Genomic DNA, 13975 nt, shown 5'->3' with positions numbered 1-13975 from the left:
AACCCTGCATTTCCCAAGTCTAATTCACCTAGCCTGCACAACCCTGGACACTTCGGGCAATTTAGCATGGCGAGTCCACCTAACCTGCACGTCTCTGGACTGTTGGGAGGAAAAAGTACCACCCAGAGGAAACCCACGCATACATGGGAAGAACATGCAAACTCCACACAGATAGTTGCCCAAGGGTGAAATTTGAACCCAAGTTCCTGGCTCTACGAGGTAACAGTGCTAACCACTGAGCCACCGTGCCACCCTGCTGTTGTTAAGACCTTTGCTGGTCATCTCATGTGATTACCCAGCTTTCTTGCTGTTGCCCATGTCGCTCAGGGGCTGGAAAGATGGATAATCTGCAGGCAATGCTTGCCTTGGGATGCACACCTTCTAGAAAGGTGCAAGCAAAAAAAATGGCTTGACGATTTTCTTGATAGAGTTTCAGCGTCGTTTGAAGAAACTCTAGTTTCAGATTGTGTTTGCACATCTCACATTGGCTTCATGAGCTCAGCACCACCCAGTCAAGTGACCACTGCAGCTACATTAAGTCAGTGCTATTTTTTCCCCTTTTTTTAAAACCATATTCGTCCACAAATGGCTCAGATATTAAAATCAGATGATGGAACTTTGAACTCGTTAGCCCCTATTTTGCCACTATTGTGTCAGTCCTTGGTAAAATAAAGGTGAGATCCAAGTGTTGAAAGTTTACGACTTTTTTTTAGCAAAGTGCAGAGCAGCACTTTGCATATCTTCCATTTTTAAATCCTGAATGAAAATGTGTGCTGCACTTTGTGCATCCGAACAGGGTGGAACTTTTGCTTGATTTTATTGAAAATTACTCTTTAATTGTCACTAGGGGATGAATTATTCTGCTTTCTATTTTATTTCTCCCTGTAGCGGCAGATAATCTATTAGTAGGAGGAAAAGGATTTAATTAATTTTCCTTTTAGAGCGAAAAAAAAATTACCTCGAAGAGAATGAGGGATTTGAACTTGCTCTTGTCAACCACAGGCTCAGTGCAGTGAGGCAGCCAACTCAGAATTGTACTGAGTCTTCCCAAATTATTATTGATTCATTTCGGGCCTTGCAAGCAAGCAAAAGAAGGCAGTTTTCAGGTTACAACCCGAGGGTTGATCAGGGGTCTATGAGGGTTATGGCAGATACTGAAATAGTGCCATAGCTTCTGTAACCAACAATGTCAGCATTATTTGATTGTGCTTGGTTAGTTACAAACTATCCAGAAAATTAGTGTTAGCAATTGTCGGACGTGATTGCTTTGAATGATGGTTGGCCTTGATTTAATGAATGCTTTTCAAGATTAATTAGTCCTCTTGATTGTTTTTTTGGTTTAGGTTTCTGAACAATAATGGCTAAAGCATACGAGTTCTTGTGGCAGAAGCCTGTTCCAGCTTTTATGCAAGAGGGAGCTGTTTTTGAAATATATGAGGAGGTAAGTGTCAGCTTCAAAACAAGTGCCTTTTTCGAACGTAATGAGATTCCCATTTAAGCCACATCTTTCAGTGACAACCATCTGAAACAGCAGTTGCATAACTCCCTTCTGATTGGTTTGCCACTACAAAATCTATTGACTGATTTTCTCCACACTTATGCCAGTGCATTGTAAACACTCATGCGGAATCAAGGCAGTGCCAACGCTGAGGCTCTGTTTTTGTATTTCGAGTTGAGCTTTGCTCAGAGCTGAATCTTCATTGTTCTACCAGCCCAGTTGCTAGACACAACTAAGCTCTCGCGCCAGGTATTGCAGTTCTTTGTGGCACTGGCAAAGAAACAGAAATGGGGAGATTACCACCTCTATTGCTTGGTGTATAAATTGGTCCTTCTTTGTAACCACATCTTCTGATGTCCGGGAAATCTACTTTGCTCATCACTCAGAGGAAGGGCGGAATGGGAAGCAATGCTAAATTACGTGTCAGGCCTGGGAGATTTATTTCCGGAGCTCGTGCTTGTTGGAGCAGTCAAACAGAACCAAAATTGAACTAGGTTACCAGCTAATCTGTCTGATGTTCATTGAGCCTATGATTGCTGCTTTGCCAAGGACACTGATGAGCACCTAGAAAGATTCTGAGACAGCCTTCATGTCAGCAGCTGTGAAATAGCGCTGATTCCAAGTAAATGAGAAAATCAGTTTCTTGGAGGGATTGAAACTCGTGATGAGTGAGGTCAGCTTCCATTGCTCCTCCACACGACTACCTAGATCACGAGGGCCTCAGAATGAGTGTGTTAGCTTTCAGTGCTGAGGTTTGCAGCTTGTCAATAAGCTCCTCTTCATGTGGAAATCGCGTTGCAGTGGTGTAAAGAGAACGCAGGTGTATTCGCATATAATCCATACTGCTACAGCTCTGGGTCTCCCCGCTCCTGCAACTCAGGTTGAGATCTCTGACAATGAACCGTATTGGGATGTTTACATCCTCCAGAAGTAAAATTGCCGTCACTATCCTCAAGAATCATTAACTGCACACTTTGCTGTGTAAATTAACTTTTCACGTTGACATACCACTATTGAACGTAAAAACCATGGGTCAGACTTTGAGTTGGATTTATATAGTTAAGTCAGGTCTAGGTTGAGGTTGTAAGTTTTGGCCTGTGCCTGAGGTTGGGGGAGAGGTATAGTGTGGGAAAATATGTCTCAGGTTACATTACCTGTGTGTCTGTCAATTCGCTGTTTGTTGGTGACATGGCTGTAATGCCCCTGGACTAATAATGAAGAACCCCGGGCCATGGTACTGAGGGCATGGGTTCAAACGTCATAGTGATAGATGATGAAGTTTAAATTCTGTAAAAATCTGGAATTAAGAAGTTAGTCTAACAGTGATTATGTAACATCTGGCAACTGTTGTAAAAACTAATTTAAGAAAGGGAACCTTACCCCGCTGTGACCACATGTGACTCCGGACCGTAAGTCTTCATCTGTAAGTCCCATGATCACAGCCAATAATTTGGGATTCATTGACAAAAGAACAAGATACAAGCATTTGGGCTGTCATTCTTATTTTTGATTATTCAATCATGGCTGAACCAGCATTTATTGCCCATTCCTAATTGTCCAGAGGAGAGTCCACCACAATGCTGTGGGTCAGGAGTCACATGATGGCCAGACTGGGTAAGGGTGGCAGATTTCCTTCCCTAAAGGACATTAGTGAACCAGATGGATCTTTTTCCCTCTCTCCCATCACCCAACAATCCGCAGGGTTTTCACGGTCATCATAAGGTTCTTAATTCTAGATTTTGATTGGAATTCAAATTCTACCAACTCCCATAGTAGGATTTGAACTCAGACCCCCAGAACATCGCCAGGGTCTCTGGATTAATAGTCTAGTAACAATACCACCAGGCCATCACCTACCCCCATTCCAATATTTGGGATCATGGCTGATCTTGGGCTTCAACTCCACCTTCTGGCCTGCTGCCATCCCTTGATTCCTTTGGAGACCAACATGTTTGTGAAATGACACTGTTCTGTTCCCTTCGAAGGATCTGGATGTTTGTGCCACTAAACACCCTTATGTAAGGCAGACCAGTGAAAGATGATCTTTCATTACCCTTTAGTCCAGTAGTTGAATGTAAAAGAGCTGTTGTTTGCTCTATCTTTGTCACTTTTTGTCCACCGTGTTAAAATTCATTCCTCTGGAAAGCCAAAAACCTTACAAAGCTGTGAATTCTGCTTTATCCTACTTCACAAATTTACAAAGGTGAAAATATCGACACTCGCTTACATCATGCAACCTGCTGTCTAAATCAGGGACTTTGAGTGAAAATTGACCTTTTAAAGGAGCAAAGATCAAGCTTGTTTTTCCCTTGATAAATGGGAGATGCTTGAAAGGATGTTTTCATAGGGCTACATCAGGTATCCAGCACAGAAAGAGATATAACAAGGTATAAAGTTGGATGAACACAACAGGCCAAGCCGCATCAGAGGAGCAGGAAAGCTGACGTTTTGGGTCTAAACCTGCTTGGCCTGCTGTGTTCATCCAGTACTACACCTTGTTAAATCAAATTCTCCAGCATTGGCAGTTCCTACCATCTCCCCCAGCACAGAAAGAGGGCTATCAGCCCAAACTACTCTATATTGTGCTGGGGCCTCCTCACATGCTTTCTTGTCTAACTCAGTATAAGCCTTCCCTTCTCCATTGGCTTGCCTCACTTCCCTGAAATTGGATCTATACTGTTCATTTCAACCAATGTCTGCGGTAGGGAGTTCTACATTCTCATCAAACTCTTTGGGTACAAGCACATGGACCAGGAGCAGGTGTAGGCCATTTGGCCCCTAGAGTTTGCTGTACCCTTCAATAAGATCATGGCTGATCTGACTCTCACCTCAAATCGACATTCCTTCCTGTACCTGATATCCTTTCACATCCTCTTCCCTCCACTCCATTGCTTAACAAAAACCTGTCCTTCTCTATATTAAAACTACCCGGGGATTCTATTTCTACTTTCTTTTCAGGAAGAGATTCAGGAGTAACTCTGAGAACATATTTGACCTCAACTATTTTTAAAAAGGTAACTCCCGATATTTAAATCATGGCCCCAGTTCGAGATTCTCCCATGACAGGAAACAGCCTTAACCCCTGCCAAGACTCCTCAGGATCTTGCAAGTTTCAGTTGTCACCTTTTAGTTTTTTAAACTCTGGGTACAAGCCTGACCTGCAGGCCTGCACAGTGACTCAGTGGCGAGCACTGCTGCCTCACAGCACCAAGGACCCAGATTCGATATCCCCCCAAGGTGACTGTCTGTGACGAGTCGGCGTGTTTTCCCCATGGGTTTTCTCTGGGTGCTGTGGCTTCCTCCCACCATCCAGAGATGTGCAGGTTAGGTGGAATAGCCATTGGAAACGCAGGGTTACAGGAATAGGGTAGGGTAAGTGGGTGGGATGCTCTTCAGAGGGTCAGTATGGATCAATGAGCCAAATGTCCTGCTTCCACACTGCAGGCTGTCTATGACTTTCCTCAAATGACAACCCACCTGTTACAGGTATTAGTTTGGTAAACCTGCTGTGAACTGCTTCCAGTGCATTTACATCCTTCCTTCAGTAAAGTGATCAATACTGCACATCGCACTCTAGGTGCTGCCTCATCTGCTGTGTAACTGAAATATAACCTCCCTATTTTGTATTCACTTTCCCTTGAAATAGATTATGAAGTTCTGTTAGCTTTCCCAAGTACTTGCTGTCCCTGCATTCTAATCTTTTATGATCCATGAACTAGGACACCCAGATCCCTCTGTATCTCTGAGCTTCCAAATCTCTCACTATTTAGATAGTATGTTTTTTTATGTTTCCTGCCAAAATAAACAATTTCACATTTTCTCACTTTATATGCATTTAACGAATCTTTGTCCACTCACTTAACCTGTCTACATCGTTTTGTATCCTCATTATGTCTGTTTTACAACTTATGCTTCCACCTATCTTAATAACGTCAGCAACTTGGACAATCACAACTTGTATCCTTCCATCCAAGTAATTTATATAAGCAGTTGAGATCCCAGGACCAATCTCTATGGCACACCAGGATAACAAAGTGTGAAGCTGGATGAACACAGCAGGCCAAGCAGCATCTCAGGAGCACAAAAGCTGACGTTTTGGGCCTAGACCCTTCATCAGAGAGGCTCTCTGATGAAGGGTCTAGGCCCGAAACGTCAGCTTTTGTGCTCCTGAGATGCTGCTGGGCCTGCTGTGTTCATCCAGCTCCACACTTTGTTATCTTGGATTCTCCAGCATCTGCAGTTCCCATTATCACTATGGCGCACCAGTTGTTCTACCTTCTCAACCTTAAAAAGATCCATTTACACATTCTCCCTGCTTCCTGTTAACCAGCCAATCTTCTATCCATGCTAGTAAGCTACTCCCTACATCAGAAATTATTGGGTTTTTCTCCTGAAGTGTCACTTTCTCACATACCTTCTGGAAATCTAATTTGAGTACATCCACCTGTTCCTTATTGACAGCATGGGTTACTTTCTCAAAAAATTCCAGTAGATTCATTAAATGTGACTTTCATTTTGCAAAAACAATGGTGACTCTGATTGTGTTGAACTTATCCAAGTGCCCTGACATAACTTCTTTCATCATAGCTTCTAACATTTTCCCTGTTGTACATGTTAAGCCGACTGACCCGTCATTTCCTCTTCCTGTCTCTCTCTCTTTTTGAATAAAGGAGTTACATTCACTATCTTCCAATCTACTGGGACCTTTTCTGAATCAAAGGAGCTTCGAAAAATTAAAACAAATGCATCAACTATCTCACTAGCCATTTCTTTTAAGACTTCCAGGTGAAGCCCATTAGGGTCAGCCTAAAGAATTTTTTTAACGTATTTGCCATCACTTTCTTGGTGACAATCATATTTTAACAGCATTTAGTGTTGCTGTTCCCCTTTTTTTAAGTTGTGGAGGCCAGTTAGCTCAGTTGGCTGGGTGGCTGGTTTACAGTGTAGAGTGATGCGAATTGCATGATTTTAATCCCTGCACTGCCTGAGCCCATTGTGATGACACTACCTTCTCAACCTTTGCCTGAGGTGTGGTGATCCTCTGCTTAAGTCAATGTCAATCATTTCTCTCCCTAATGAAGGATTGGCGCTGTAATGATTTTACTTGTAGCAGTTAGGATTGGACAGCAAATGTTGTCCTTTTGCCAGCAGTAATAACATCTCATGGAAAGAGTAAAAACGAGGTACTGAATGATTTCTGATCAAGGATCTAGGCCCGAAACATCAGCTTTTGTGCTCCTAAGATGCCACTTGGCCTGCTGTGTTCATCCAGCCCCACACTTTGTTATCTTGCATGCTCCAGCATCTGCAGTTCCCATTATCTCTGTACTGAATGATTTGATGCCTTTTTTCCTTGGGAAATTCTATTGTTCTTTAGCTACCTGCCTCTTGGAGAGTATCAGAAATTTCATGAGTTTAAAGTTTTGGCAAAGATCTGTAGCTCGGGTTGTGGGTGAGGTTGTTGACTTGATCACCGAGCTGGTTTGTTTTCATTCAGACGTTTCAACACTATGCAAGGTGACATCATCAGTGGAGCCTCCGATGAAGCGATGTTATTCTACTCCACTTGGAATTTATACTGTCTGGTCCGTTACGGTGAGTACTGTCAATTCCAGTTTTGGGTTCGTTTATTGGGTTCAACTCTGTATGTTTATTGATTGCACTATGGGTGGAGAACCGTGCCTCTAAGAATTCCCGTGTGTGTTTGTGTTTGGTTTGGGCTACTATGGTTACCTTGTCCCTGTTAAACTGATGGCCTTCATTGTCTGAGTGTGCTGATATTAAGGAGAGTTCATCGCGCTATTTTGCTGTGAACTGATGTTCGTGTATTCCGATGGCGAGTTTCCTTCCTGTCTGTCTGATGCCATGTTTATGGCAGTCGATACACGGTATTTTGTAAACCACGTTCGCTCTGCCTGTTGTGGGAACGGAGTCTTTAATCCTTCCCAACGTGGTTTACAAAACACCGTGCAACGACTGCCACAAGCATTACGTCGGAATTCCTAGAGGCACAGTTCTTCACCTGTAATGCAATCAACAAACATATAGAATTGGACCCCATGTGCAAACACATACAGATGCAGAAATGACACTACTCACCTTAATGAACCAGATAGTATAAATTCCACGTGGAGGAGAATAACATTGCTTCATTGGAGGCTCCACTGATGATGTTACCTAGCATGGTGACGAAACACCTGAACAGAAACAAGCCAGCTCAGCAAGTAAGTCAACAATTTCTTGAGTCCTGTATCATTAACAGTTAAATCCTCATCTTCAAATGCAATCGAATTTGGAGAGATGACGCCTATTTTATTGAAGTAGAACTGAGTCAATTCCCTGAAAGAATAATTTTTTTAAAAATATTGATGGCGTGCTTCCTTCATGAATTGCTGCATTTTGACTGGATTAAGACTGTTTTGTTAAAAACAGTTATTGATACAATGGAATGGCTTGCTTGGCCACTTCAGAGGGTAGTGAACAATTAACCATGTTGCTGAGAGTCTGGAGTTACATGTAGGCCAGAACAGGGAACAGCTGCTGATTTCTCTTCCTGAAAAGCATCAATGAATTGTTTCTTTTATGATCTTGGCTTTGTTTTCTAGGTTTATTTAATTCACTAAATTTAGAATCATGAGTTATTTTTTGCATTTGTTAATACGCTGAAATGCCCATCTGTAATGGCAGTTACAAGTAGTGCTACATTGCTGTGGATCTGGAATCACATGGAGGCCAGACGATGTAGAGATAGCAGATTAACTTCCCTAAAAGACCAAGACAATATCACATGAGCCTTTACAATAATCAACATGGTTGCCATTAGACTAGATTTTTTTTAATTTCTAAATTTCTGTTTCTTTGCATTCAAATTTCCAACCCTGGTGGGAATCAAACCCACATAGAACATTACAGCACAGTACAGCCCTTCGGCCCTCGATGTTGTGCTGACCTGTCATACCAATCTGAAGCCCATCTAACGTACACTATTCCATGTACGTCCATATGCTTGTCCAATGACGACTTAAATGTACTTAAAGTTGGTGAATCTACTACCGTTGCAGGCAAAGCGTTCCATACCCTTACTACTCTCTGAGTAAAGAAACTACCTCTGACATCTGTCCTATATCTTTCACCCCCAATTTAAAGCTGTGCCCCCTCGTGCTTGCCGTCACCATCCTAGGAAAAAGGCTCTCCCTATCCACCCTATCTAACCCTCTGATTATTTTATATGTCTCAATTAAGTCACCCCTCAACCTTCTTCTCTCTAACGAAAACAGCCTCAAGTCCCTCAGCCTTTCCTCGTAAGATCTGCAGAACATTGGCCTGCCGCACTGGATTGTGATCCGGCAACATTGCCACGATACAGCACGTCCTGCTGTTGTGGTGGGATTTGAACTCCCACTCAAATTTTTTTTGGTAGGGTAGATCACAGTCTTATAAATCCTGGCCTCTGGTTTGTTAATCCAGTTACATAAACACTCTGCCACCTTTAATGATTGCTACCTTGACAGACATTATTTAGAACAATTAGATATATGTTTCTCAGTGCATTCTGAACACTTAGCTCCCTCCAGCCGTAAGCGAAACTGGATATTGAAAGCCCATTTACTCGATGACCCTGAAATGCACATGGACATTAAAGGGTTAGACAGGATCAATAATGACCCAATTATGTGGGAATTGATGTGGATTAAATAAATCATCAGTTCTGGATGGAGACCAGTGTGGTTAGCAGTGAATGCAAATTCTGAGGTAACCATATCTCAATTGCATGTCATGCTCTCAAAGACAAAGCTGTCCAACCCCTGGATGCAAAGCAGCAGTAATTGAGAGGGAAGATAAATCTGGAACCTTGCCTGTCTGAGGTTTTGGGTATCAGTGTTGAAAAGAAATCCAGCCATCATCGCAGTTGGATTAAAACAAATACAAAGTCAAAAGTTAAAGAATTTTAATTTTCCCCAAAAGTACAGCATTGGTTTCGGCATCTAAAAGGTAGAGAGGGTTAATAGACAGATTGAACAAACTGGCAGACATTCAAATGCAACAATCTTGAGTGTATCTATTCAAATATGCTGAGCCATAAAAGGGAAACTTTAATGGGTAGGGTTTGTGACACCAACCTCTGCACCTTGACCTCGTGCTTGGGATAAGAGACGGAAATAATTGGTTCGCCCACTCACTACGAAGATTTTCATGTTGCCCCTTGGTCAGTATGAAGCTTCCGCAGCAAGGTTGCCAGTGAAGTGATAGCAATTTAGCCTGTTTGACTGGGGAACTGAGGCTCTATTTTAAGAGTAGCTAAATATAGCTGAAACGCCGTGAGTCATTTTTTTTTAAATGTTGAAAAAATATGTAATTTATAATACCCAGCCCTCAAACGTAATGTTAAAAAGATAGAGTTCAATAATTGAGGATGTGACAAAGCCAGAGAGGTGCTTTCACAAATCACTGCCTTAAAAACTTGAAAAGAAGTACTGGGATAGCATTTCGCAAATGTGTTGGAAAAACCCACTCTTGTGACACACCAAAAATGAATGCCCTAATGAGGCACTGATTCATTACAGCGCGAAGTTTCATCCAGTGCTCTCGGCTCAGAGGTTTCTGTGTGTGCTTGAATTCCCAGTTTTACCTCCCAGGGCACAGAGCACTCTGCCAGAAGTACTAATATTGAACATATATTTCTTGTATTAATGCTGCAAGAAAGCAATTAATGAGATGATGATTCATTATGAAATTCTGATGTCTTTTTTCACTAGAGTACAGTTGTTACGGACAAAACCTGATCATTATTGGCAATTATCTGAACCCATCCCTTCAACTGCAGAGAGCAAGCAAACTTGGTGCTGCTTGCATGTTGTCATGTTTTCGGTCATAGCGATGCATTGCCAAAGGGTGGCCAGGTTCATACGAGGGTAGCATTCCTTTATAGCTGGCTGAAAGCTCTTCAGTGTATAGTCACTGTCAGAGAAACACAGCAATCAACTTGTATGCAGAGAGCTCCCATCAACAGCAGTGTGGTAAAGACCAGATTACTCGGTTTTGCTTTTACTGATATAAAGTGAAAGGTGGGTAAATGTAACCTGACTAACCTTGACCAGTTTTCAGTAATGCTTTTCAACTCAGGCATGTTGTACACTGGGATCGAAAAGGGAGACAAGTGTCAGGGGAATGTCCAACACAATTTTATTGGACACTTTATCAAGGAAATGCAATATTTCTCAGACTCTTCGATAGTGTTTTAATTAAACTCGATCAATTGCTTCTTCAATAAAAAGGCTTAACTTAGAAAACAGTCCCAAATCTACTCTGACACATAGTTTCAATGTTTTGCTGCACCCTATCCACAGATCCCTACCACTGTCTTTCAACCTATTCAACTGCAAAAACTGGTAAAACCCATTCAGTAAGGCTGCAACAGGCTGTTGTTTGATCTTTGAGAGATGGCTGACATTTCAGGATCTGCGGTCATCGATTCAGGCTTCCCCGCTTGCCTGGTTCTGTTCTTTGGGCGTCTCACTGAGGATGTCTCTGTTGAGACATCGTTGAAGAAGGTGCAAAAAGCAGAGAGCTGCTGAGGCTCGAAGTTACCCCTTTATCCTCCTCTTCGTGCCTTTCTCAAACACCCTGTGTCCAATGCTAGCATCGGACTGGGGCAGGAAAATCCATTGAGGTGAATATCTGCCATATCCATTTCTTTCTTGAATCTGCTGATTGATTCTGCCTCAGAGGCAGCGAGTTCCACAGACTCACAACCCTCTGAGAGAAGTAGTTTCTCCTCGTATCAGTTTTCAACCTACATCTTCTCACTGTCCATCTGTAACCTCTTGTTTGAGACTGTCTCACAAGGTGGGGAATGTACATTCAACATTTAGCTTATCCTTTAGTATTTTGTATACCTCTAATCAGATCCCCCACACATTCTTCCGAACTCCTATGAGTACAAGCCCAAGGTACTCAACCACTCCTCACACAACAGCTCTTTCATACATGGAATCAACCTGGTGAACTTCCTCTGAACTGCCTCCAGTGCCACCACATCCTTCCCCAAGTAAGGTAATCAAAACTGGACACAATATTCCAGGTGTGGTCTCACCAACACCTTGTATACCTGTAACTACGCTTCTTTGCTGTTATAATCCAGCCCTTCTGCAATAAATGCCGAGATTCCATTTGCCTTTCGGATTAAATTCTGCACCTGCATGTTTGCTCTGATTTTTGTACTTGCTTCCTGGCATGGGGCTCATAACTCTCCAGCTTATGAAGCCCACTGAGCACTAGCTAACATGCAAGTTGTTGGTTATCCTTTTAAATAGCACCAGAGCGGGGAGTTCCTACATACAGCTGACCTGTCAACTTTACAGACTTGGGAGAAGGTATGAACCGTGTCAGATGTGTGCAGTGTGGAAGTCTGTTAGGACATGAAACAGCACAGATGGTGTCAAACCTGCAAGCTCAATGCGATCGAGATTTTTCAGCAGTGCCCTTTAGTGAGTCATTCAGTAGTAAATGTGCCAATGCCTGAGATGTGAAGGGGAACCTGGGGCTCACAGATGGGAAGGATGAATTGTGGGTTTGGGTGCTGCCACTCAATACCAAGGCCGAGGGAAGTGGCAGGGAAAGGTGTCCTGAGTCAAAATATCTCAACATCAAGAAACAAATGTAAAATTTGGCAAGGTGACTTAGCTAAGATAGAATGAATAGCCATTATTGAGTTGGTGAAAAGCACAAAATATATGCATGTATTTTGAAACACCTCTCACAGCCGTTATCCTCTGCTTCTGTCAAATGTCTGATTTATCATCTCTTTGCTCTGTTGTCCTTCCCGTCTTCTCTCCACTACTCTCTCCCTGTTGGCACTAATGACTGGTCTCACATTGTACTGCCATTAGCAGTAACAATATTAGCATATCAGCCCATTGTTAACATCCACAGGGCTATTCAGTGTAACTTTTAGAAATGGTTTTGGAACTCTGTCTGCGATTTTACAGCAGACGGATCATATTTTGATGTGCAAGTCCAGATCTCTGTTATGCATTCTAGGTTTTCAAATAGAAAGCACTTTACAGATAATTTGTTGTACACATGTTGATTCATATCACATTTCCGACTGATCACAGCATTTTTGTTCCTTATCTTTCGACAGTAATTCTATCCTGCGTTTTTATCTGATGCAGGAGGTCCGTCTGCTTTCTCTGAGTATCTTAAATGACTTATTACAGGCAACTGAGATCATCATTAAGGCCTTATGTACATATTAAACAGGATCAGGAGTCGGCCATTCAGCCCCTTGAGTCTGCTCCCTATTAAATAGGATCATGGTTGATCTGTCTTAATTCTCGTCTCCTGCCTGATCCACCTTTTCCTTGAATCCCTGAGGATCCAAAAAAATTTTAATCTCTGACTTGAATATGTCAATCTACTGATGCAGCTATGACTGTCTAGGGGAGAGAATTCTGAAAACTCTGGCCCTCTTCTGTGAAGAAATTTCTCCTCATCGCACTCCTATGAGGTTATTCTTCATACCTTGAGACTATGTCTCCAATTCTTGACTCTCCAACCCAGGGAAACAGATTTTTCTGCATATACCTTGTTAATCTCTCTTAGAATCCTACCTATTTAAACAAAATCATTGCTAATTCTTCTGAACTGCAGAAAGAGTAGGCCTTGTCTATTCAAGCTCTCTTCAGGACAGTATTCTTGCCCCAGTAATCTTGTCTTGTGTAACAGTCTTGTGTTTGGACAGCAAGGACCATCTCAGTTTCTTCCGAAAAACTCTGTTCTTGGTGTGAGTGAAGAGCATGAGAATGAAGTACATTTAAGCCCGTATCCAACCTCAAGAAAGTCCCAGGAGAGTGAGGTTATAGGCAGAAATGCTGAATTGTACAGGGGCCAGTCGAGGGTGGTTGATGTGGTATCACATGTTTTACAGTGGAGGACACTGACTGTTTCGCCCTCATTTTCTAGAACACTGGCACCAAAAGCAGAAACTTCAAGCCCCTGAGAGGGGGGGCATTTTGTTCATCTACAAAGATAGCCAAATCAGCAAAATGTTAACCAGGTATTGACTGGATATGTTAAAAAGAAAAGCACTTTTAGCATTTTTGGAACCTTTAAGCAATGCCTATTGGTTTATAGAGGCAAACAGCACAGAAACAGACCCTTCGGCCCAACTAGTCCATACCAAACATAATCCCAAACTAAATTAGTCCCACCTGCCCACTCCAGGCCCATATCCCTCCAAACTTTTCCTGTTTATGAACTTATCCAAATGTCTTTCAGATTTTGCATTTGAGACACAAGTTGGTGTGCTTCACTCAGAATGCATCAATGAACTGAAAGAAACTAAAACAGCTGAGAAGCTGCTTCTGAAACTAATGTTATTATGGTGCATCAGTAAATCTAACCCATAAGTTGGTAGCAGAACGTTACCTCGTAAAACAATGAGGTAGCTATCCAGTCGGGATTTGATGAACATTT

At 42.3% G+C, this 13975-nt stretch overlaps 1 protein-coding gene across 19 annotated transcripts in view; it reads left to right on the top strand.

Moving 5' to 3' along the window:
- The window catches only part of LOC125455166 (1-phosphatidylinositol 4,5-bisphosphate phosphodiesterase beta-4), a 477523-nt gene that overhangs the window by 262012 nt on the left and 201536 nt on the right, over nt 1-13975 (top strand). For all 19 annotated transcript variants that reach the window (XM_048536853.2, XM_048536856.2, XM_048536849.2 and 16 more), the window contains one exon: nt 1344-1441. In XM_048536853.2, the coding sequence (XP_048392810.1) occupies nt 1358-1441 (84 nt within the window). In that variant the 5' untranslated portion in view covers nt 1344-1357. The remainder of the gene's footprint in view (nt 1-1343; nt 1442-13975) is intronic.

This window comes from Stegostoma tigrinum, chromosome 9 (assembly GCF_030684315.1).
Source record: "Stegostoma tigrinum isolate sSteTig4 chromosome 9, sSteTig4.hap1, whole genome shotgun sequence".
NCBI lineage: Eukaryota > Metazoa > Chordata > Chondrichthyes > Orectolobiformes > Stegostomatidae > Stegostoma > Stegostoma tigrinum.
Note: the sequence above shows the minus strand (reverse complement) of the source record. Positions and strands in the feature narration are given on the sequence as shown.